A 20,892-nucleotide genomic window follows, 5' to 3' on the forward strand; every position below is an offset into this window, starting at 1 on the left:
ACCATTATGTGGAAATAGGTAGAAGCTGAGGACACTAAGAACAAATTTTTACAATTTGATGTGCACATTGTCTGAAAATACCAAAATATTATCTAAGCTATTACTATTTTGATGATGTAATGAACAGGATTATATGGCCAATTATTTTTATGTAAGGTCTAAAATCTGCCTGGGATAAATTTGGCAAGTAGGCTTTGTCCCAGGGATGAAGGGATGATTCAATATATGGAAATCCATCAATGTAATCCACTATATAAACAAACTCCAAGGGGAGGGGTAAAAATGATCATTTGTTAGATGCTTATCAAGCATTTCACAAAATCCAAAACCTTTTCATGCTAAACATCTACAAAAGATCAGGAAATCAAGGCCCTTACTTAAACATAGTAAAAGCAATATACAGCAAACCAGTAGCCAACATCAAACTAAATAAAAAGAAACTTGAAGCAATCCCACTAAAATCAGGGAATAGACAAGGCTGCCCACTCTTTCCTTTTCTATTCAATATACTACTCGAAGTCCTAGACAAAGCAATTAGACAACAAAAGAACATCAAAGGGATACAAATTGGAAAGGAGGAAGTCAAAATATCACTATTTGCAGATGATAAGATAGTATATTTAAGTGGCCCCAAAAACTCCACCAGTGAAATCCTAAACCTGATATACAACTTCAGCAAAGTGACTGGATCTATAATTAACTCAAACAAATCAGTGACCTTCCTATACTCAAAGGATAAAAAGACTGAGAAAGAAATTAGGGAAACAACACCCTTCACAAAAGTCACAAATAATATAAAATACCTTGGTGTGACTCTAACCAAACAGGTGAAAGATCTGTATAACAAGAACTTCAAGTCTCTGAAGAAAGAAATTGAAGATCTCAGAAGATGCAAAGATCTACCAGGCTTGTGGATTGACAGGATTAATATAGTAAAAATGGCCATCTTGCCAAAAGAAATCTATGGATTCAATGCAATCCCCATCAAAATTCTAACTCAATTCTTCATAGAGTTAGAAAGAGCAATTTGCAAATTCATCTGTACTAACAAAAACCCAGGATAGTAAAAACTATTCTCAAAAATAAAAGAACTTCTGGGGGAATCACCATCCCTGACCTCAAGCTGTAGTATGAAGCAATAGTGATTAAAAACTGCATGGTATTGGTACAGATACAGGTAGGTAGATGAATGGAACAAAATTGAAGACCCAGAAATGAACCCACACACCTTTGTTCACTTGATCTTTGACAAAGGAGTTAAAACCATCCAGGGGGAAAAAGTAGCACTTTCAACAAATGGTGCTGGTTCAACTGGAGGTCAGCATGCAGAAAAATGCAAATCAATCCATTCTTATCTCCTGGACAAAGCTGAAGTCCAAGTAGATTAAAGATCTTCACATAAAACCAGAAACACTAAAACTAATAAAAGAGAAAGTGGGGAAGAGCCTCAAGCACATGGGCATAGGGAAAAACTTTCTAAAGAGAACACCAATGGCTTATGTAATAAGATCTAGAATTGACAAATAGGACCTCATAAAATTGCAAAGCTTCTATAAGGCAAGGGACACTGTGAATGGGGCAAAACAGCAACCAAGAGATTGGGAAAAGATCATTCTTGACCAAGATCAAGTAGGCTTCAGCCCAAGGATGCAAGGTTGATTCAATATATGAAAATCCATTAATGTAATCAACAATGTAAACAAACCCAAAAAAAATCACATGATCATCTCATTAGATGCTCAAAAAGCATTTGACAAAATAAACACCCCTTTGTGTAAAAGTATGAGAGAGATCAGGAATTCAAGATCCATACCTAAACATAATAAAAGCAATATACAGAAAACCAACAGCCAATATCAAATTAAATGAAGAGATATTTGAACCAATCTCACTAAAATCAAGAACAAGACTAGGCTGCCCATATCTCCACTTACCTATTCAATATAGTACTCACAGTTCTAGCTAGAGCAATAAGACAGCCAAAGGAGATCAAGGGGATTCAAACTGGCAAAGAAGAAGTTAAGGTATCACTATTTGCAGATGTTATGATAGTATATATAAGCAACTATAAAATTTCTCAAAAATTCTATCAGAGAACTTCTACAGCTACAACTTCAGCAAAGTGGCTGAATATAAAACTAATTCAAATCAGTAGCCTTCCTTTATACAAATAATAAATGGGCTGAGAAAGAAATTATGGAAAAGACACCCTTCACAATAGTCACAAATAATATAGAGTATTTTGGGGTAACTCTAACCAAACAAGTAAAAGATCTGTATGACAAGAACTTCAAATCTCTCAAGAAAGAAAGTGAAGAAAACCTCAGAAAATGGAGAGATCTCCCATGCTCACAGATTGGTAGGATTAACATAGTAAGAATGGCCATCCTATCAAAAGCAATCTAGAGATTCAATGCAATACCCATCCAAATCAAACACAATTATTAACATACATGGACAGAGCAATTCTCAATTTCATAAGGAAAAACAAAAATCCCAGGTCAGCGAAAACAATTCTTAACAGTAAAAGAACTTCTGAAGAAATTGTCATTCCTGACCTCAAGCTGTAGTACAGAAGAATAGTGATAAAAACATCATGACACTGATACAGAGACAGACAGGTTGATCAATGGAATAGAATTGAAGATCCAGAAAAGCCACTTAAGGACACTTTAGACACTTATGGAAACTTTATCTTTGACAAAGAAACCAAAAATATACAGTGACAAAAAGAAACCATCTTTAATAAGTGGTGCTGGTCTATTTGCCAGTCTGTATGTAGAAAAATGATAATTCATCCATATTTGTCACCTTACACCATGCTCAAGTGAGAGTGGATCAAGGACCTCAACATAAAACAAGATACACTGAATCTAATAGAAAAAAAAAAAAAAAAGNGGGAAAAGCCTTGAACTTATTGTCATGGGAAAGGAGGAGAGCATTTTCTGAACAGAAACCAATGGCTCAGGCTCTATGATCAGCAATTGAAAAATGGGACCTCATGAAACTAAAAAGCTTCTGTAAGACAAAAGACACAGTCAATAAGACAAATCGACAACCTACAGATTGGGAAAATATTTTCATTAACCCCATATCCGATAGAGGGCTAATGTCCAAAATGTATAAAGAACTCAATAAGTTAGACTCTAACAAACCAAATAACCCAATTAAAAAATGGGGTCCAGAGCTAAACAGAAAATTCACAAGAGGAATGTCGATTGGCCAAGAAGCACTTAAAGAAATGTTCAAAGTCCTTAGTCATCAGGGAAATGTAAATCAAAACAACCATGACATTCCACCTTACACCAATCAGAATGGCTAAGATCAAAAACTCATGATGTCTAAGATGTGGAGAAAGACAAACACTCCTCCATTGCTGCTGGGATTGGAAACTGGTACAACCACTCTGGAAATCAATGTGGAGGTTCCTCCGAAAACTGGAAATAGATCTACCATACCACTCTTGGGCTTATACCCAAAATATGCCCCCACCACAAGGACATGTGCTCCACTATGTTCATAGCAGCTTTATCTGTATTATCTAGAGGCTGGAAACAACCCAGATGTCTCCCAAAGGAAAAATGGGCACAGAAAATGTGGTTCATTTATACAATGAAATACTATTCAGCTATTACAAATAAGGACATCAAAAGTTTTGCAGGCAAATGGATAGAACTAGAAAATATCATCCTGAGTGAGATAACCCAGAACCAAAATGGCATGCATGGTATGTATTCACTAATAAGTGGATATCAGCCAAAAAGTACAGAACACCTAGGATACAATCCACAGGCCCTAAGAAGTGAAACAAACAGAAAGGCCAAAGAGAGCATGCTTCAATCCAACTTAGAAGGGAGAAGAAAATAATCACAGGAGGCAGAGGGAAGGAGCGACTTGTATGGGACAGGAGATGGGAAGAGGTAAGAGGGAAAAGTATCAGGTATGGGCAGGGAGAAGCCCAGAGGGTCAGTAGAATGAATGGAAATATGCAACCTGGGTGGGGGGGGGGGGGTAGAGTTGGGGAGACCATCTAAAAAGTACCAGAGACTTGGGAGGTAAGAGATTCTCGGGACGCAAAGGGAGGAACCTTAGATGAAATGCCCAACAGTGGGAAGAGGGAACTTGTAGAGTCCACCTCCAGTAAAAAGACAGGGCATCAATTGGAGAGATGGAGTTGCCATCCCACAGTCAAAATCTCTAACCCAGAATTGTTCCTGGCTAAAAGTACTGCAGGGACAAAAATGGAGAAGAGACTAAGGGAAAGGAGGTCCAGCGACAGGCCCAAATTGGGATCCATCTCAAGGGAAGACTCCAATGCCTGATACTATTATTGATGCTATGGTATGCTTACAGACAGGAATCATGGTGGTCCTCTAAAGACACAACAAGCAGCTGACTGAGAGATGCAGATACTTACACCCAACCATTTGACTTTAGATAGGGAACCCTGTGGTTGAATTAGGAAAAGGCTGGAAGAAGCTGAGGAGGGTGACCCTATAGGAAGACCAGCAGTCTCAACTAACTTGGACCCCCGGGGACCTCTCAGACACTGAGAAGCCACCAACCAGGCAGCGTACACCAGCTGGCCCAAGGCCCCCAACACATAAAAGAAGAGGACTGCCTTGTCTGGCCTCAGTTGGAGATGTGCCTAACCCTCTTAAGGTCCAGGGAGAAGTGACTTCTGGGTTTGGGGGGGGGGGGGCGCAGAACATCCCCTTGGAGAGAGTGGGGAGAAGGAATGAGTTGGGGAACTGTTGGAGGGGGGACAAGGAAGGGGGCAATGGCTGGACTATATAAAAAAAATAGTAAAAGTAATTATAGTAAAAAAACAAAAACAAAAAACTACAATTGGTCAAAATACAGAGAACAAGTGACTGTAGCATGCCCAATGCCAATGATATACCTACAAGAATCCCTTCAACTAAGGTTCAGGGAAAATCAAGGAAGGATGAATGATGGACAGATTTCAAAAGCCAGAAAACCTAGATGTTTGCTGGGAGATATTGTCTTCTATATAGCTCAGTGAAGGAATACCCACAAAATCTCAATACAGTTGCTTAAAGACAACCCACATAGTAACAATGCCAGGTGACATCCAATCTGGATGAAAGAAATCTCAGAAGTCCATATTCCTAGATAAAAAAATATATAAGCAATTTACAGCTGAGACGGGAGAATCAGTCTTCTCCAGGGATGAGCCTCTGATACATTATGGGACTAGAAGTGGTTAGTCCTAAATACATATGCATATGGACAACACGCAAACTCAGCAGATTGTATTTATATATCCATAAATAAATATATACATATAAAAAGAAAAGGACATGAATTTGAGATGGAGTGGGAAGTCACAGGAGGAGTTGGAGTTAGGACAGGGAGATATGTATATAGGACTCATGTATAAAATTCTTAAAAATGTAAATCAAAAATTTAAAAATTCAACATAACAAAAGAAAAAATCCTTATGAAAGGGCATATGTCTTAAAAGCATGACCAAACATTCCCTATTTAAAGGGAACATGGGATTTTCATTGTCTACTCCAAATCATAATATTGGAAAAATAACTTGTTTGCCAGCTTATTTTTATGCTTAAGAACAATGGAATATCTGTATGCATTCATTGTTCTAAACTTGAAATGGCAGTCAGGAAAATGTGGTGAGAATAAAGTCCATCCAGAATGAAGTTGAACCACTTCATTACAAGGTAAGAGGACAAACAAAAATGAGAAACAGATTAACAGAGACTCCACAAACATCATTTTGAGATTATTTGTAGATTTGGTAAAGACAAACTGAAAAAATGTTCCCATGTGTAAGTAAAGACTGCAGAGATTTATCCTATCCTATGTCAGAGAGCAGAAGACACCAACCTTACTGCATTAGAAATATGGGTGCCATCACATAGGAGACCTAGTGTCAAAAGGCCTTTCTTAGGAGTTTTATACTATTATTTACATATAGTTAACAAAGGTCTTAGAAGTTTTGTAATATTATTTACATATACTTACCAAAATAACTTTAGAAAAGTTATACAGAAATCTAAATATTTGATAGTAAAATATTAGTAAGGTTTTAATTAATCTCCAATATACATAGACATCCTGCAGATAGGTGATATAAGTTTCTTGCTACCAGAAGCAATTATTTTACAAGGCACATAGTGATCATCAATCATTAACCCACTTTGTGAAATGACCCTGTGACACAACAGTCTGTAATACAGAAGTGACTGATGACAGGCCACATGATAATTAGGTCCCCAAACATTCATTAGATAAAGCATTGCTAATGGGGAAAAAAATCAGCAGGCTTAGTGTGGGGAGATAAAAACAAACCTCACATCCTTTCCACTTAAATGAAAAGAGTAAAAATTATACATAATTGAAGGCTGCAGCAATCAAAAAGTTGAACAACTAAAACACAGGAAGAGGTATAGGAAGGAAATCTATTTTCATGTTTCATTTATTTAATTGTTTCAATACTCTTAATTGTGTAATGTCTATAAAGTACCATACAACATGTATGTAACAAGTCTTACATAAAAAGGTATATTCTTATGTTTGCTTATACAGTTGCCCTAATAGTTAAACAAGAAAATATAAATAGATGCAAGGCATAAAATATATGTAAAATCTAAAACGTCATTGGTTAATTTTTGAAGATAAAATCATTACAGAGTGCACTTTAAAATTCCATGCTTGAAATGTGGTCACTACAGGAAGCCACAATGTTCACACGCCAAGTACAGCGAGAGGGTCTCCTAGCACGATTCTGTCACACTGGATTACATTAGTTAGAGAACAAAATCGAGACTTACTGAATTAAGTATAAATGTGTAATGTAAGAAAATAGGAGGCAGGAGTTCTCATCTACAAAGGGGCTAACTGTTAAGTCATCAGTTTGTTTTCTTTTTTCTTTTTGCTAACTAGTTTTATATAGTTAAAACTCTCTTCTCTAATTATCATATACACTCTGAGCCATTACCATGGTTTTAGCCATCACATTGTCTACTCTTTCAAACAAGGGCTGTCATATGGCTATACTCCCTCCATAGGACTAACATAGCAAATCTCACTTCACTGCTACCTGCCAGAAGCAGTCAATACTTCTCACAAAGAAATATACACCTCAAATAGTTAACACAAGGAATACTGCACACATTATCCTTGAAATCCCTGTTTCCAATAATATAAATGCAAATATTCCTCATTTGCTGCCATGAAAGCCAGATGAAAAAAACTAAGCTTGAATTCATTTTGATTGTGCTGAGTAACAGCATTTGTACCAGACAAGAGTGAAACAGAATTTTGTGATGGATTACAATTTGAGAGATAATAATTATAGTGATAAATCTTAGGAAGACTGTGTTATAATATACAAATAGTATATAAAAATTCTTAAATTTTCATCTAATATGCCATTTACAACTCTAGAAATAATTGTGTTATGTAACTACAAAAATGTTTTAAGTCCTTAAAAACATTAAAACTTTGGAATTGGAAAACAACATGATTCAAATTTCTTTAACTTTATGACTGCAACAGTCTGAGAGTGACATGCTACCCCCTACACTAACGAGGAGCCCACCATATGCTTTACTTGACTTGAAGCTATTCACAGCTTAAAAGATCAGTAAAAAAAAATTTTCAAAAGTGAGTCTCTATGATAAAACAGTACAATTTCCACATATTGGGGTGGGATCTGCTTTGCTTTTTAAAACTGCATTATAAATGAATTCAAAAGAAATTCAAGCTAAACAACTAGATAGAAGTAAAAGCACAACATGAAAACTCCACACCTACAATCCAACAGCATCTCTTAGCCCCACAATCTACTTCCTCTAAGTCCCAGGCTTTCCCCAGACCCCAAGAGGATATAAATATTTTAAATGTGTTGTTTATGTTTCTGTACAAAGACCATTATAAAACCATGACTAGGTCCAAGCAATAAAGCTGACAGAGCAGGTAGAATTAGCTACTGTACACAGTGTCAATTCTGGGAAACAATATCAACTATTACAGACCCATATGCAACTGCAAAATGCAGACAATGAAAAATGGAGTACTGATGTTACCTGTGTCTATGAAGAAACACTTTAACCTGAAGAGTTCCTGAGAACTAAAGAGCAGTACATTACTTTTGCAGAACTTTTACTTGGAACATGTTTGTTGTCAAGATTACCTGTTGCAGTCCAGGCTGAAAGGCCATCAGTAAGCGTAATAACAAAACCGGATCCTATTGATCTCTCCCAAGANACTTGCAGAAAATAAGTTATGTTGGGTTCAGAAGCAAGATAGATTTTGCTTACTTTCCTTTCCATTTCTGGCTACCTGTAATAAAAGAACAAAATCAATTATTTAAAAGGAGACTGCAATAATCCAATTATGATAACTTTTATCCTTGTCTTGCAGGTATATAGACTCCAAAGAAATAAAAGTAAACTGCTGTATAATAGAGCCAACGAGTGAACTCAGAAGTCATAGTTGTGCTCAATAGTGACACACAGATTTTAGAGATGAGAAAAGCAGACGTTCTTAAAGGGCAAATAATCAGCCAAACTGATGTGCTAAATAAAATTACTATTGCAACATGAGTAAATTTACATTTCCCAATCCTTAGGAGTGACTAGATCCTCCCCTCTCTCTAACAAAGAAATGGTCTCACTGAATAAGCATATTTGAGACATTTATCCACACTACATTCTACAGTTGTACATCATTCAGAACATTAATTAAACTAACTGATTTAATTTACTATTGTTTTTCTAGTGACAACCATTTGGAACTTTATAGGTCTTGACTACTACAAACACTGCTGCCATGACATTCTATAAATGCCTATGCATGGATAGCGCGCGGGGGGGGGGGGGTTCTTTCCTTCAAATGGAACTGCTGAAATAGAGGATATCATGTATGAGTTTGGGTACTATATAGCCAAGTTCCTTTAAGAGTGCTATGAAATTGTGATTGATGTATGAGTGTCCTAAACAACTATTTCCCCTTTGGTTCATTTTAACCACATGGGTGGACAAATTCTAGCATCACATTGTGATTTGAATTCAAACCCTTTGGTGAGTAATGGATGTTGCACTCTTTACATATACTTATTAGATATGAATATACTCCTGTCTTCAACATTGGTAATGTTTTCATTTAGTTTCTTATTGTCTTACTGATGTTATTAATCTGTTTTCATTTTTTCAGTTTGATGTCTATTTTAGATAAATATATCTATGAAATATAATTCACCAAAATGTGTAAATGACAGTTTCAACACACATTTTAAATTAGTCATGTTTAATGAAGTCTCTTATTTGTCTGTTTGGTTCTGAGACCTGAAACTTAAAATTTTGAATGCATAACTCATTAGGATGTTCTAGTACAAACTCCTACCTTCTTTGTCAGTTTGTAAAACCGATGAAGGTTGCACTACACACCATACTACATTTAAAGGTTACATATTAACCAGAGGGAAAACATAATTCTTTTTTTGTTGTTGTTGCTATATTAATTTTGTACTGCTGTATAATCAAGCTACATAGCAGTGGCTTGCATAGGCGTTTTCATACACGTGTATCTGGTGCTTCAACCATATCCATTCTCATCCCTAGCTTTCTCTCCCCTTTCCTTCTTCCAGTTCCAGTCCTTTCCCCAGGAGTCCGGAATCTGCTTCATAACTTCCTTCCCTCTCACTTTCCCCTTCTCCTCTGTGTGTGTGTGTGTGTGTGTGTGTGTGTCTGTCTGTCTGTGTGTGTGTGTGTGTCTACACTACATATCTATATAAAAATCCAGGGTTTTCAAAGGAATGAAAATATGATATTTGTCTGAGTCTGGTTTATTTCAGTGAATATGATGATGTCCCATGATTCATTTTCTTGTAAATGACATTATTTAGTTCTTTATGACTGATTATCAAATATCTTTATATTCATCTATTAAGAGATCTCTAGGCTATATAAATCGACCATTGTAAACACTGCTACAAAAAAAGCATAGATCCTCAAGTATCCCTGTGGAATAGCAATTTATCCTCCTTGCTGTATATAATAGGATGGATATAGCTGACTTATAAGGCAGTTCTATTTGTAGGTTTTTGAAGAAAGCTACAACTAATTTCCATATTCTCTTCACTAATTTACATCAGTAATATATAAAAGTTTAATATTTCTGATACTCTCAAAAAAATATTTTTTTCTTTATAATAACTCAGGCTAATTGAAAAGAAAAGGAAAGGCTTTTCCCTGGTAGCTAAAGATATTGAACTTGCCATATATGCTAACAGTCATTTGTTCTTCATCTTTTGAGATTGCTTCATTTCATTAACCCACTTAGAGAATGAGTTGACTTGCATTTTGGTATTTATTGGGTTCTTTATATATTCTATAAATTAATCTTACATCCAATATATAGCTCTCAATGGTATTCCCCTAATCCGGGGCTGGCTCTTCATTCTATATTCTCTTCTGTTCTACAAAAGCATTTGAATGAACTGTAATCTCATTTGTCAGCTTTTGTGATTACTTCCTGAGTTACTAGAGTCATTTTCAGAAATCCAAACCTATAGGTACATCTTGAAGGATTTTGATTATTTTTCCCCTTACATTAAAATCTTTCATCCTCGCTGTCCTCAAAATTGAATTTGCAATGTACCTGTAAATGACTTTGAAGTTATCTGAATCCCCAGCCTCAACCTCTCAAATTTTATGATCACAAGCATATAACACCACACCCAGTATTCTGAAGTGCTAGGGAAGGAACCCAATGATACTTGAGTCCTAGGCTATCAATTGGATGAGCTACCTCTCTAACTCAGGAGCACATAATTCATGTAGATTGAAACCCTGTGGGGGATGTGGAGAGAATTTAGTTGATAAAGTGCTTCCAACAGATGCATGGCCGAAACCGGCGATTTCTGGGACTCACTGCCCAGCCAGCCTTGTCTAATGAAAAATATTGCCTCAAAAATTAAGATGCAGAGAGAGGAATAACATCTAAGCTTAACCTCAAGCCTTCAGGTGCATGCCCACACACATACATCAACATAATGATATAAATAAAGCAAACAAAAAGAAAATTTTCTTATTTTGTGTTTGGTGGTGAGTTTATTACAACTACTTTTAGAATGCCATATTTTCTTTCTAAATACTTTCACAAAAACATTACACAGCAGGACACATAGAGATATGCATGTGCACACACACATGTGCACACATACAATTATTTCTTCTCACACATATCTGCAGAGCCATGGCATTGTTAGCATTAATTCAGTGCAAGAAAATTCCAGCACTCAAAAAGCAGGCTGTTCCATTGCTTTTTTAAATTCATATTTAGAATCACTAACAAATTCCTAAATATAGAGACAAAATCATTTACTATTCCAGATGCCTGTCAGTCAGACATTATTTCACAATACTATGAAGGGTTTTAAGTTCAATAATATTCAAAAGACATACATGGATAAGATCAATTCTAAAAATATATTTTAATTGTAACAGTACAAATATCTTCTAATTTTCTCATTAATTTAAAACTTTCTAAAATTAAGCTAATTTTCCTTTAAAGAAATACTGTTTGAGGACTGAAGTTTGCAACTGGGATGGACTGTGAAACATACTGCTCCAACTTTAGTATACTTGCTGGTGAAGCAAGACATGTGAACCATATTTAAGTGATACATGCATTAATAAACACACTCACATAACTCTGTATCCTGTAAGGAATCTGAGCTTCAAATTATCATTTAAATTAGGTCTTGATAATCTACATTTGAGCTAATTGCTTAAATAATTCATCACTTTACTAAGACTACCTACTCATTAAATATCAAATAAAAATATCCGAGAATCAACCACAAGAACACATGAAAGAGTCCAAAATTCTTTTAAGGCTCAGAGCAAATCAACCATATTTTCCGTCCTATCAGCCTTGTACACAGAAATAGCCAGTGTTCTGCCCCAGAACTACTTGGAGAAAATGAGTGGAATCCTCTTCAGAGACGCTGATTGATTGAGGCTCTAAGAGGCCATGTTTTGTTTCCTAAGAGTACTAAAGGGCACATTAGTATCAGCACCTCTCTCAGCCAAAGCCAGGAATCTAAGAGGAGCCTGCAGGTGGAACCACTTGGGTTCCACCCCAATTTGTACATCAGTAGCTTTATTGAGAGCTCAGAACAGTTGAGAATTGAGAAGCTTATCTTTAGTACTTTGTGTCTTTGATACATGGCCTCTCTCTTAGAAGACTAATACGTTGTTGGCTGGTGTGCAACTGATGTGATCTTGGTCTGAACAAATACCATTCACAGTTGCTTCTGAATAAACAAGACACTTTTTAAATTAGTTTACAAAGCATTTTGTATGCCCTTTTGGATGCTGATAAGGAACGTGGCAGAAGCCAGCACTTAGGTCAGCTCAAGTTAGTTACAACACTGTATCATTGATAACACCATTTTGAACTCGAGCTTCTTTTCCTTCTCTTAATAGTCAGTGATGGCTTCTCTTCAAGCTGCTTGGACTGCAGGTGTCCAAATTCTGCAGCTTTGCCAAGAAGTTGTACATACAGACTAGAAAGGGATAAACTCAAGTTTCTAATGAAGCAATCACTTACATGGTCCCTAGTCAAGAAAAATGGGCTGATACCTAAAGGGAATTCACAATAAAAACTACTATATAGAAGCAGCTGTTAATAATCTACAAGTGGATTCTGCTTATACTATTTTGCTAGACTTTACTTTTAGAAAAATGAAAAGAAAATGTAATTGCAAAGCAAAAGTATGATGACAGATTTTTAAAGCCTTATATTTTTAAAAATTCAAAAACAGGGACATACATAATTTCTAGACAAAAAGGCAGATTTATATAACCACTACACTGCATTTACTTTGTGTGTGGTACATGAACACAAGTGAGCCCATGTATATCCATGCAGAGGTCAGAACGGATCTTGGGGGGGGTCTTATCTAATATATTCATATTCTCTCTCTCTCTCTCTCTCTCTCTCTCTCTCTCTCTCTCATTGCCTGACATGAGGTCTCTCACTAAAGCAGAAGCTGATGTTTTATGCTAGAATACTTAGGATCTGCTTGTCTGTAGCCCACAATGCTTTGATTATAGGGACTCTCAGCTGTTCTCTGCTACTAATGAGGTTGCTGGATTTGAACTAGAGTCTTAATGCTTATAGTCCAAAGGCCCTTACTAACTGAGCCATCTTCCCAACCCCTTTGGGTGACAGGGGGTTGGGGGGGGGTTACTGTTGTTTTGTTGTTTTATTGGTTGGTTGGTTAGATGTTGGTATTTGATCTGCATAGCTCAGAAGACCCTAGAACTTAAACTTTTATGAAAAAGAATAGGGCCTTATTAAGATTTGGGTACAATAGTTCAGTACAGCTTGAAAATGTATCACCAACAGAACATGAGGGTGTTAGGAATTCTCCCTAGAATGTATTCAGGGATTCAGTGCACGGAACCTAAGTATGTAATTACTCATCTAATTAGGAATTTAAGTGCTCATGGGATGTTAAAACAGTTTATTATGATGTAAACCCCATAAAGTTGCTGTTATTTGACTAAAATGTTAACTTTGGTAGTCTATGACTCTTAGAATTTTGTGTATGTGGTTCAACTGTAGGTAGTAACAACTTGTGATATTATATAGGGTTTTCTCCCCAATATTGATTCGCATTTCTCTTGTCTTCCAATGTTGCTCATTCTCTTGTATTCCATTAGTAAACAGGCAAGTAAATAGGTACAGTTAAGTAAATAGGTTTGGGGTAGGCAACTCAAGTCTTATTCCTTTTCCACACATGATTCCAATAGATTTCAGTCCTGAGCCTATTTTTCAATTAAGAAAGACTATATATGAACTGGACTGGTGATACCTAATGTGAGAACAGTCTGACTCTGTATAAATTAAAATAGAAGAGAGGTATAAACAGTTTGAACTTAATAAATCCCACATTACCAACACTGATGCATTACAATGAACCTCAGATTCTACTTGAAAGTCACAATTTTTCTATTGATGCTCTTATTCTCTTTTAAGATGTAATCTTCAAGATAAGATGGTATACTCACCTAAAATAGTTTTAAGACATACTTAAAATATCAGTAGTCTGACCAACATTGTGAGGCAAAGAATAAAAAAAGAAACAAAAAGTAGGAGAGAGCAAAAACTCTAATTGTGTAATCCAGGCCAAGAGAGACAGAGAGAAAGAGACAGAGAGAGAGAGAGAGAGAGAGAGAGAGAGAGAGAGAGAGAGAGAGAGAGAGAGAGAGAGAGAGAGAGAGAGAGAGAGAGAGAGAGAGAGAGAGAGAGAGAGAGAGAGAGAACATGCACAAGTATAATATAAGAGAAATCCAAGAAAGAAAATCAGTAGAGACTGAGAGATTCCAGATACATTTTATTGACAGAATGAAGAAGATTTGGTGATGGACTTAGCTCAATATAAAAGAATGATAGGAGTAAGGAGTATCTCCAAAGTGTTAACACAGAAACTACCTGCACATTAGTGCCTTTAACCAAGATGAAAATGTATAATACAGGTAGGTACTGGAGGAAAGGTATTCATTTGGGGATTATACTGGTTTGAATAGGAATGGCCCCATAGTCTATAGATTTAAATGCTTGGTCACCAGGAAGTGGCACTATTAGATGGTGTGACCTTGTTAAAGAAAGTGTGTCATTGGGAGTAGACTTTGACATTTCAAATGCTCAAGCCAGGCCCAGTGTCTCTCTCTTCCTGCTGTCTACTAATCCAGAGTAAAACTCTTGGTTCCTTTTCCATCACCATGTCTGCTACAGGTAGGCATGTTTCTGTGGGCAGTTCATAACTACAATGACCTAAGCTATTGAACATGTAGGCAAGGCAGAATGAAATGTTTTCCTTTATATGAGTTTCTGTCATTATGGTGTCTCTTCACAGCAACAGAAACCCTAACTAAAACAGGAATGTTTGGACTAACCTTTAATAATACAAACAGTGGGGATACAGAGAAGAATAGTGGTGAGTGCACTTGATGCTATTGCAGGGAACCTAGATAGGGTTTCAAGCACTGACATGAGGCAGCTCACAACTATCTAGCTCTATATCAAGAAAGTCTAACACCCTCTTCTCACCTCCATGGGATCCTCTATCTATATGGACATATATACATACATATACCCACATGTCCACACATAAAACAATACTTATATACAAATACACAGTATTTTTAAAATAAAATTTTAAAATTAAAAATATTGATGTTCTGGTAGACAAGTGGATAGAAGATGCAGAATTACAGAGAGAAGGAATGACAAATATGAATATATAAATCATTGATAGAATATATAAAGTTTAGAGTTTTGATATAATCTAAAGGAGAAACAGAAAGGAATGGAACATAAAACAATGAATAGAACACTTTAACAGTAAATGTTTTGGAAGGATAAAGGATTCAGCAGAGCAAGACTAAAAGTAGAAACCAAGGAGATGTTAAGAAAAGGTTGTGAGTAAGGCTGTAGAAATCACATTAAAAAAATAAATAAGATTCCTGTCAGAGCCAACCCCGCAGCATCTTGGGCTCAAACTCAGTGGACAGTCCCAGATCATACAGGGGACTCTCCACGCTTCAGGCACCCTAGCATACCCAGGATCTTAGGATCATTGAGGAGCATCAGCCTCCAGAGAGGGCTCTGACCCCAGAACTCAGGTGAGAACACCAACTCATATGCCCAGTCTCTCAGAGACCAGTACACACAGGAGAGCTCACAGGCCACAGAAGCAAAAGAGCTTCATAGACAGGGTCCCTTCGGGCCTTCATCTTCAGCCAGGAGGTGGATCAGAGCTCCAGAACTCTGTGCACCTTCCCTGAAAGAAGAGAGCTTGCCTGCAGGGACTCAGGAGAGAGTTGGACTCCCAGGAGTGCTAACAGAGGCTAACAGAATCACAAGAGGAACAAGCTCCAGCCAGAGACAGCTAAAACGTCTAACACCAGAGATTACCAGATGGCAAAGGCAAATATAAGAATCGTACTAACAGAAAGCAAGACCACTCAGCATCATCAGAACCAAGTAAGCCCACCACAAAGAGTGCTGGATACCCCAACACACACGAAAAGCAAGATTTGGATTTAAAACTATATCTCATGATGATACTGGTAGAGGATTTTAAGAAGGGCATTAATAATTCACTTAAAGAAATACAGGAGAACACTGCTAAACAGATAGAAGTCCTTAAAGAAGAAGCACAAAAATTCTTCAAAGAATTGCAGGAAAACACTGCTAAACAGGTAGAAGCCCTTGAAGAGAAAGCACAAAAATCCCTCAAAGAACTACAAGAAAACACTGCTTAAACATAATAAAAGCAATACACAGCAAACCAGTAGCCAACATCAAAGTAAATGGAGAGAAGCTGGAGGCAATCCCACTAAAATCAGGGACTAGACAAGGCTGCCCACTTTCTCCCTACCTATTTAATATATTACTTGAAGTCCTAGCCAGAGCAATTAGACAACAAAAAGAAATCAAGGAGATACAAATTGGAAAGGAAGAAGTCAAAATATCACTATTTGCAGATGATTTGATACTTTACATAAGTGCCCCCAAAAATTCCTGAGAACTCCTAAACCTGATAAACAGCTTCAGTGCAGTAGCTGGATATAAAATTAACTCAAACAAATCAGTGGCCTTCCTCTACACAAAGGATAAACAGGCTGGGAAAGAAATTAGGGAAATAACCACCTTCACAATAGTCACAAACAATGTAAAACACATTGATGTGACTCTAACCAAGGAAGTGAAAGATCTGTATGATAAGAACTTCAAGTCTCTGAAGAAAGAAATTGAAGAAGACCTCAGAAGATGGAAAGATCTCCCATGCTCATGGATTGGCAGGATTAATATAGGCAAAATGGCCATCCTGCCAAAAGCAATCAACAGATTCAATGCAATCCCCATCAAAACTCCAACTCAATTCTTCACAAAGTTAGGAAGGGAAATTTGCAAATTCATCTGGAATAACAAAAATTCTAGGGTAGAAAAAACTATTCTCAACAATAAAAGAACCTCTGGTGGAATCACCATCCCTGACCTCAAGCTGTACTACAGAGCAATTGTGATAAAAAGTGCATGGTATGGGTACAGTGACAGACAGGTAGGCCAATGGAATAGAATTGAAGACCCAAAAATGAACCCACACAGCTATGGTCAATAGATATTTGACAAAGGAGCAAAAACCATCCAGTGGATAGAAGACAGCATTTTCAATAAATGGTGCTGGCTCAACTGGCCATTAGTATGTAGAAAAATGCAAATTGATCCATTCTAATCTCCTTGTACAAAGCTCAAGTCTAAGTGGATCAAGGAACTCCACATAAAACCAGACACTGAAACTTATAGAGGAGAAAGTGGGGAAGAGCCTGGATGATATGGGTACAGGAGAAAAATTCCTGAACAGAACAGCAATGGTTTGTGCTGTAAGATCAAGAATTGACAAATGGGACCTCAAAAAATTGCAAAGCTTCTGTAAGGCAAAGGGCACTGTCAATAAGACAAAATGGCAATCAACAGATTGGGAAAAGCTCTTTACCACTCCTAAATCCAATAGGGGGCTAATATCCAATATATACAAAGAACTCAGAAAGTTGGACCCCAGAAAACCAAATTTCCCCTATTAAAAGTGGGGTACAGAGGTAAACAAAGAATTCTCAACTGAGGAATACCGAATATTTGAGAAGCACCTTAAAAAATGTTCAACATCCTTAACCATCAGGGAAATGAAAATCAAAACAACCCTGAGATTTCATCTCACAATAGTCAGAATGGCTAAGATCAAAAATTCAGGGGACAGCAGATGCTGGTGAGGATGTGGAAAAAGAGGAACACTCCTCCATTGCTGATAGGATTGCAAGCTGGAAATCAGTCTTGTAGTTTCTCAGAAAATTGGACATAGTACTACCAGAAGATCCAGCAATACCTCTCCTGGGCATATACCCAGAAGATGTTCGAACTGTTAATAAGGATACATGTGCCACTATCTTCATAGCAGCCTTATTCATAACAGCCAAAAGCTGAAAGAACCCAGATGCCCCTCAACAGAGGAATGGATACAGAAAATGTTGTACATTTACATAGTGGAGTACTATTCAGCTATTAAAAACAATGAATTTATGAAATTCTTAGGTAAATTGATGGATCTGCAGGATATCATTCTGAGAGAGGTAACCCAATCAACAAAGAACTCACATGATATGCACTCACTGATAAGTGGATATTAGCCCAGAAACTTAGAATACCCAAGATTCGATTTTCAAAACACATGAAAATCAAGAAGGAAGACCAAAGTGTGTATACTTCATTCCTCCTTAGAATGGGGAAGAAAATACCCATGGAAGGAGTTACAGAGACAAAGTTTGGAGCTGAGATGAAAAAAGGAACATCCAGAGACTGCCCCACCCACCCATCCTTCCCATAAATAGCCACCAAACACAGACACAATTGCATATGCCAGCAAGATTTTGCTGACTGGACCCTGATATAGTTGTCTCTTGTGAGGCTCTGCCAGTGCCTGGCAAATACAGAAGTGGATGCTCACAGTCATCTATTTGATGAAACACAGGGCCCCCAATAGAGGAGCTAAAGAAAGTACCAAAGGAGCTGAATGGGTCTGCAACCCTATAGGAGGAACAACAATATGAACTAACCAGTACCCCCAGAGCTCGTGTCTCTAGCTGTATATGTAGCAGAAGATGGCCTATTCAGCCATCATTGGGAAGAGAGGCCCCTTGGTCTTGCAAACTTTATATGCCCCAGTACAGGGGAATGCCAGGGCCAGGAAGCGGGAGTGGGTGGGTAGGGTAGCAGGGGCGGGGGGAGGGTATAGGGAACCTTAGGATAGCATTTGAAATGTAAATAAAGAAAATATCTATTAAAAATTGTTTTTAAAATCAAAATAAACACAAGCATCATAACTTCACAAAGAAAAAAGAAATAAGAAACAGCATGGCAAATGAAGTGATAAAATGATAGGGCAAATATAACCATGATTTGGGGATGATCAACCTCGGGCAATCACTGGAGTGATATTAAGAATAGAATCTTGGTGCAGTATGGGAGCAGGAGTTATTTTGGAGAGAACATATAAAACAGTAAACACTAAAAATTGGGACAAAAAGGAAAATTACGTAGATACTGATGGGACAAATAAGTAAATTAGGCTAAAATGGAAAAAATAATAGAATCATTTCTTATGATGAAAGAAATATCAGGTCATTCAAACAAAACTTGCATGCCCTTATATAGGAGTCATGAGGGAAGAGAAAAGATAGTAATTGAAATCAAAATAACTTAATTTCAATTTAGGTACTTGATTGATAATTAGAGAAAGCACAAAGATAGATAGATAGATAGATAGATGATAAATGAAAATAAAACCCATAACATTTGTCTGTGTACCAATAAATAAGATAAACAACTAAAATAAAAAACCTTAAATAGTATCAATATCAGAAATCAAAAACAAATGGAAAATGTAGAGAAAGTGGTCTGGCAGCATAAGAAACCAAATTAATTTTAAACCTTTTATTGTATAAATATCATCTAACAATCAAACAATTTTCCATCATTAGCCCTCCACACCCAAGAATGAAAATTCAATGTTCACTATAATGCTTATAATGTATCAAACAGGTTTTAATTATTTATATGTATTATGACCTAATTTATATGTAACTATGACCTAAGCTAAATGCACTCTTACAGAAAACTATAAATTTCTCATTTTATATACAACTCTGTGGATTTCATGAAATGAAAATTGAAAATATTCTTCCACATGCAGAGAAGACAATAATGTCTGCATTATTGAATAACACAGTCAAGTTCTACTGTTAGGAGTAAATTGACCAGATGATTAGAAATGAAAATCACAGCAGGGCTACCAGAAATGGAAATAAAGGAAAGGAATTTGACATCATTCACTTGCAACAAAAATCACAATCAATGATTTTGTGTGACTAATCGCCATGCATACACACACACACACACACACACTGACAAACACACACGTTCAACTCTACCTCCTGTATGGATAACTTAAGAACTGAAAAGTGTTAATTGTCTCTATTCTAAAGTTGAGATATATAAGAAACTATGGCCTAAATTGCCCATAAATACAACAAACCAATTACCATCTTAAACAACCTTAGCCTCTTTACTAGATCCTGGACCAGAACCTCATACAGAAACATCAACTTGAAGTGTCAAACAGTAGGACTTAGCAATCTTTATATAAATAAAGTTAGTTATAACATCTACTGACACTTTCACTACTTTAAAACCTAAACTTATTGAGCTACAGAACATATTTTCTACATCTACATTTGGAATATTCATGTTTAGTCAACTTAAATAGTAAGGTATAACACAAAGCAATTTTGAGATTATTCAATTACAATCATTTTTCTTATTGGCCTAATCCCCAGTCCCCCATTCAAATACTCAAAGAAATCCCTTCTGCTGCAGCCTCCTGATAACACTAAGATGCAGATTCTTGAGTATTTGGCCAACACATATAGCAGTTGGGTATAACTAATTTTCAAAATGCAGTAATAATTCCAAACAAAATCTTGGATGACATGCAGTAATAAACACAATCACATATAGCATAGCACTAAGTAAAAGTACTACTGTGTTGTCATAAGTACTAGATTCTCATGATTCAGCTTGATCGTGGTTAGAAATTAACATCACATCGTTGTCCATCACTAACGCTTTCTACATATCTGCGAGGTCATTAAGTTAAAGAATGGGTAACATTCTGAGTAAAAACTAGAACCATACTAACAAAAAAAAAAAAAAAAAAAAAAAAAAAAAAGTAAAATAAACACAAAGGAATTCAATACTGATGATACACGT

General features: G+C 36.5%; 1 protein-coding gene across 1 annotated transcript in view; it reads right to left on the reverse strand.

Annotated features, from left to right (window-relative positions):
- Positions 1 to 20,892, reverse strand: part of Xrcc4 (X-ray repair cross complementing 4) — a 201,735-nt gene that overhangs the window by 180,093 nt on the left and 750 nt on the right. Inside the window, exon 2 of the mRNA XM_021208634.2 lies at positions 8,183 to 8,331. Within this exon, the coding sequence (XP_021064293.1) occupies positions 8,183 to 8,321 (139 nt within the window). The 5' untranslated portion in view covers positions 8,322 to 8,331. The remainder of the gene's footprint in view (positions 1 to 8,182; positions 8,332 to 20,892) is intronic.

Source organism: Mus pahari, chromosome 11, assembly GCF_900095145.1.
Source record: "Mus pahari chromosome 11, PAHARI_EIJ_v1.1, whole genome shotgun sequence".
NCBI classification, from domain to species: Eukaryota; Metazoa; Chordata; class Mammalia; order Rodentia; family Muridae; genus Mus; species Mus pahari.